Below are 5,944 nucleotides of genomic sequence, written 5' to 3'. Positions count from 1 at the left end.
GAGAGAGAGAGAGAGAGAGAGAGAGAGAGAGAGAGAGAGAGAGAGAGCGAAAAGTCTATGGTTAATAAGTGGTTCTTCCTTTTAGATTCAGTTGAACTATAACATTACATTCACTCATTTAGCAACTTCATACTCACTGTTAGAGTACTGCCTAAAACAGTCTAATCCATCAGGAACGGTCTCATTCCCTTCAGTTTCGGGGAAACAACAGAACAACCGATACACTGTGGGCTAATTTGCAAACCCACAAGACTGAAACCTGCCTGCTACCATTTGACAGATGCTCCTTGTCTAGCCTGCGGGTGGGATGAAGTGCGAATGCATTCTTAATGTCAACAGCAAGCACCAGTCCTTTGCTCTAAAGCCTGCAGCAGACACATATCACTGTAGCTCTCTCCGTACTGCATGCCCCTTCCCTCCATCACCACAAAGAAATAAAAAGAAAGAGAGGGACTTTGATAGAGCTGAAGAATCGGAAGTTTCTGTTTTGAATTAAACCTCTCCATAGGACATAAAGGACTTTACAAGGATCGTAACATATAGACGGAGGCCTTTACTTAATGTACGCATGGTTCAAAGAACACACTACACAAACGGACTTTGGCTCAAACTAAAGTTTCTGTAGTTATTCTGACTTTGGTTTTCAGTGTTGATGAAGAGATCTGCTGCTCCGTTTCCCCCTCTCGCTAAAAGTTTTGATTCTTGGCAGATGGAAACCAGTGCTCATAAGCTTGATATTCTAAGAATCTTTAGGTCACGTAATGTAAAAATATATATTCAACAGAAAGTGGAGACAGCTTCTTAAAGCCACATTCAACCATTAAAAAGTGTATTTTTGAGTTGTCCTCTGAAATGCATTGATGAGGTGTTTGTGGTGATAACGATAGCACAATGAGGCAAAAGCAAAGATTGTTTTCTGACATGTGGGGGTGTGTTTAATGTAAAAGAACTGATGCATTGGCTTTGGAAGGTGGTGTGAAATTACATTTTACTGTTGTTGCACTGACTCAAAAACCCTGGAGCCTTGTTTCTGTATCTGTGTCACATATTTAATCCGCTCTACATGCAACCTAGGGAATTCATGTTGTGTGCCTTTTGTTTATTAACTTTTATTTATGTCACACCACTGTCAAAGTTTGATCCAGAAAATTGCCTTATGCATTTTATTATTATTTTTTTCAGTAGCTAGTATGCTGACATATGCAAAGAATCTGATATACATGAAGGACACAAAATAAGGCAGGGTGCACGTGCACTACCTCCAGGCATCTTTTCTTTGTCTCCATATGCTGTTATATAGTTTCTATATTTATTCCATACCTCCTATTATTCATTTATTTTACTTTCTCTATGTGCCTGTACTATGCTAAATAAATACAGGTTGATCTAACTTTGTCATTTGGTATCATTCTAAGAAATACTCAATATGTTCTGAGGGGAATGACGCAGCTGTCATCATTTGGGTTTACTGAAAGAATCAGTTTAAATCAATCAATCAAGTCGATTAATCAATTAAGTTGATTTTTAAGAAGAAGTGTGAGACATAATGTCTGCAGTGGACACCGCTTATCCGAGGGGAACATTTGCTGCTTCTCTCAGTTTGTGTAAACTGAACATCTTTATGTTCTTTCCGCTGCAGGTTTGTGACTCACCACACGTCATTAAGTTGAGGCAGGGCCCATGTGTGATGGCAACAACATACAAGTAGATCTGGGAAAAGCAGTATTTGTCTGAAAACGATGTAAATAATCAGTAAAAACTGTGTGTATGTTTGTGGTTCCTCCACTGCCTCTCAGAATGACAGCAGCTTTAACAGGCTGATCACATCCTTTTCCAACCCTATGTTCTCTTTGTCTGTGTGGCTTATTCGGAGAATCCTAGGCCTTCTTATGGGGCTTGGAGCTAAAGCTCAGCACATAAAAGCATTAACTTGTCCCGATTCAAAAGTGAGACTAGGGGACGGCCTGCTCACACAGGTGATGAGGAGCCGCGCGGCAAGGGCTTGAGGCCACGACCAGGCAAACGCACTGATGATTAAGCCAGTTAGGGCGTGGTGCGAGCCTTGAAGTGGTTAATGGCTTAATTAGTGCCTTTAGAGCCGGAGAGAGAGAGAGAGAGAGAGAGAGAGAGAGAGAGAGAGAGAGAGAGAGAGAAACAAGAAATGAGGGATTGTGCTAAACCCCAGACTGAAGCGAGAAGACAGGAACTCTTACTCACTTGTTCTTTATTGCTTACATATCCATTACAATGAGCAATTTTCTGTCTCAGAAGTACTGTTGAATATTAGCGCCGCTCATGTCACCCATTGAAAAATTGTTGTGGACAAAACGTCACTGTTCATGACTATGATAATGAAATTAAAAGTTGTAGGTTTTTCCCTTTTACATTGTCAATTACAATACTAAAATATCTGCAGTAAAGTGGTCGGCTTTTCCTTTTAAATAGCAAGTTTCATGACAATCACAACACAGCCAATTGTCACTTACAAATACTTTTACAACCAGTACATTTGATGTACTAGTAAAACTAAAATAAACTTAGTTAAACCTGTGAATGTCTTAATGCTGGGTCCAGAAAGTGTGATGAGGGAGGGAAAGGTGGAGTGAACAAAAAGGAAAAGATGGTAAAGTTCCCCAAACAATGAACAGAAAATATGTTTGATTAAAGGTCTACAAATGCTGACCAATACTTGGAGCAGGGGTTGGTAAAACAGGGGGAAAATGAAGACACAAAAGAAAAAGAGCAGGCATAGAGAGACACACATGAGGGGGAGAAAGGAGTAAACCAGTACGACTGTAAAACAGTGAGCAGCAGAGGCTGGCTGTGAAGCTTAAACACACAAGGGAAAGGGGAGGTGGTCGGGGCGAATTAACTTTCAGGACACTCTTGACACCCAGAAGCCAATCAGATTTTCATTAACTGGCAGAGGGACAGGCAAAGCTGGCACAAGCTAATTAACCTCTGGATCTCTCACTGCCAAAGGAACATGGAGGGAAGTTCTGGGATGCCAGGGAAGAGGGGAGGAGAGGGAGACGGGGGATGCCCCCGGGCAGAGGCCTTCGGGTTGGGGAAATGCGAGAGAGTGCAGTAAGGCCGGCCGGAGCTCTAAATATGAAGCGGGGAGAGGAAGGAAGGTGAGATCATGGGAAGTTGGAGGTGGTTAATTGAGATGCGTCCTTCTGGCTGTACACTCAGATTTAAAAGATGTCTTCATGTATCGGCAGGCTACAAAGCTTCTGTGCATGAGTGTGTGTTGGGTGTCTGTAAATGCATGCACATGCATGTATGTGTGTAATGAGCATCTCTGCAAAGAATGGAGGACTGGGAGTCCTGGAAGATGCTGTGAACGATGCAGCGGTTCTGACTTGTTTTAACCAGCTGCAGATCATTTTTCTGAATATATCTTCTAAGGAGGAGACAATCATTTTATAAAACAACAAGCATAAAGACACCAGGGCTGTCACTAACAATTATTTTCATTATCGGTTAATATGCAGATTATTGTTTTAATTAATCATTTGTTAAAAAATGGTGAAAAAATGCCATTGTTCTGTCGGACCAATGGTCCAAAACCAGAAAAGATGTTACATTTATGGTCACATATGACTACAAAAATACTAATATTTACATCTGAGCAGCTGGAACCAGTAAATGTTCTTCATGTTTGCTTGAAAAATGACCAAAAACGCTTATTTATCACAATTGTTGCGATTAATCGAGTTATTGTAGCAGATCTACAAGACACAAAATTGAATAAAGATAATGTCCCTTCAGCCTGCTATAAACTGATATGTCTCTTCCATTACTACTACTACTACATGTTCCTGTGTGTGTGTGTGTGTTTACATGTGTCTTACCATGGAACAGTGCCCGGGTAGAAGAGCTGGGTTCTGCGGGGGAAGAGCTCTTGGAGCGTGAGTTAAAGGGTGATTGTCTGAAGCACTCGTCCAGGAACGAACTGAAACATGACACATAAAACAGTTAACATGGCGACTGAATGAAACACATATTCAAACTATATTGGAAAAATGCAGGATATGACAATACTATTATCATGAGACAAACACAGAGGGTATTACCCACTCACCTGTTTATTCCCACCATGTTACTGTCTTTGTGGTTATTGGCTTTGCTGACTTTTTCTGGAGTAAAAAAAAACAAGAAAACAAAAGATATTAAACACACGCAATACAATACTATATATGTATTTATAATTTACCTTTTCTATTTATTCAATACACTATTCAAATCAGACCCCATAGTAGAAATTTACACAGACAGAGGTTATACTGCAGATGAAGAGCATTGATGGAGGCTCCATGAAAAGCTAGTACAGTTAGTGGACCGCCAGTTAAGAAGCTTCTAGTATTACTTTAAAGTCCACTGTATGATGGACACTACAGATTGCTCTTTCTGTTAATAAATGGATACCAGAATCTTACACATAGTCCATCATACAACAGAGAAACCGACACTATATCCTCCGGATTCCTTGAGGCTTAACTCGGCTGGTAAAGCACAGGTTGGCCGTGCCAGCAGGGGTGTACTAGCCATCTGGAGTAGTGGGAGTCTCTCTGGTGGACCTGCCGACCTGTGAGCCAAAAGTTAGCCTAACAACGCAGATATACAAAAATATATATATATTTTTTTAAATGTGCATGGCTTTTCAGATAAGACAACCCAGATGGCACATGAGTGAGTACGGTTGTGTGGCCAAGGCTTTTTTTGATTGATTGCATTTACTGTACATTGTAAAGATCTACAGAACAGACTTTTGGACACACAGGAAAAGTCTGTTGAAAGCTATTTATCACTGCAAATATTTCATGCTGCTACTTTCAGAGGAATTAGTGCAAAATGTGTGTCCAACTGGTGATTATCAAACCAACCTGTGTCTGACCTGCAATGCAGCGTTTCTTTCCCTCCTCACACATCAACACCTGTGTGGTTCGTCTCGTGCACTTTTTTCTCAACTTCTAGAAACTCAAAAAGGTAGCATAGCAACGCACTGCTCAGAATAATTACAGTGGCATGTCAGAACAATGTGACAGATCAACCATGCTAAATTAAGACATCCACTGACTCTTGCTGTATTTCACAAACACTAATATAAAAAGCCAAAATCAATAATTGCTTGTGTTTTTCCAAAAAAAGCATCTTTGCCTTTGAGACAACTCAACAGCTTTGGCATTGTTCACGCCGAAGATCACACCTGTTTCAGGTTCGTGATTACACATTATGCCAATTATGTTGACGGGCAAGGCAAGTCTAGTTTAAACGGAGGGCATCCAAGTCCACTTCCGTATGCCAGAGATCCACAGTGCCGTTTCTGAGTACACTGAATACTGTACTTGTAACATATTAGCCATCTCCAGTTGCTCCCAGTGATTGAGTCTTAAATACAAAACGTTTTTAAGAGGTTTCTAAGTGGTAATAAAGTGAGAATGTGAAATCAGCTAATGCCATTACTTGACCGGCTGATGTGAGCGAGCGGGCGCACACACACACACACACACACACACACACACAACGGGCTTTCAGTATCAACAGTATCAAGCCGTTAAGACCACTATACACAACGACTGAGGATGGAGCCATACGTGTGAGTTTCAAGGCGATGCATTGAAGTGAATTTCAAAGCTGCAACCATCTCAATGTTCAGAGCGACCTTGCTACTGATGTGTCTCTGAGGTCCTACTGCTCTGGGTAATTCATATTGATTGCTCATTGTGTGACAGCAGTCCACTCTGCTCCAGTACCCCCCTCACATTCAGGCCCAGTTCTAAGGGGGGGGGGGGGGTTGTCGCCGTTGCCAGGCGAGCAGTGCCCTGGCCTCCCTGGGTGGGCATACTGTGGTGGCCCTGCTGCCCTCTCTACCCTCCTTATCCTCTGCTGCACCCCCCCCATAACCCACCACCACCACCCTCTAAACACCCCACTCAGT

General features: G+C 41.8%; 1 protein-coding gene across 1 annotated transcript in view; it reads right to left on the bottom strand.

Moving 5' to 3' along the window:
• znf827 (zinc finger protein 827) overlaps nucleotides 1-5,944 on the bottom strand; it is a 76,769-nt gene that overhangs the window by 19,069 nt on the left and 51,756 nt on the right. Inside the window, 2 exon segments of the mRNA XM_031863323.1 lie at nucleotides 3,858-3,958; nucleotides 4,088-4,142. Coding sequence (XP_031719183.1) covers nucleotides 3,858-3,958; nucleotides 4,088-4,142 — 156 coding nt within the window.

The sequence above is a fragment of the Anarrhichthys ocellatus genome, unplaced genomic scaffold (genome assembly GCF_004355925.1).
Source record: "Anarrhichthys ocellatus isolate YVR2014 unplaced genomic scaffold, GSC_Weel_1.0 scaffold28, whole genome shotgun sequence".
Classification (NCBI taxonomy): Eukaryota; Metazoa; Chordata; class Actinopteri; order Perciformes; family Anarhichadidae; genus Anarrhichthys; species Anarrhichthys ocellatus.
Note: the sequence above shows the minus strand (reverse complement) of the source record. Positions and strands in the feature narration are given on the sequence as shown.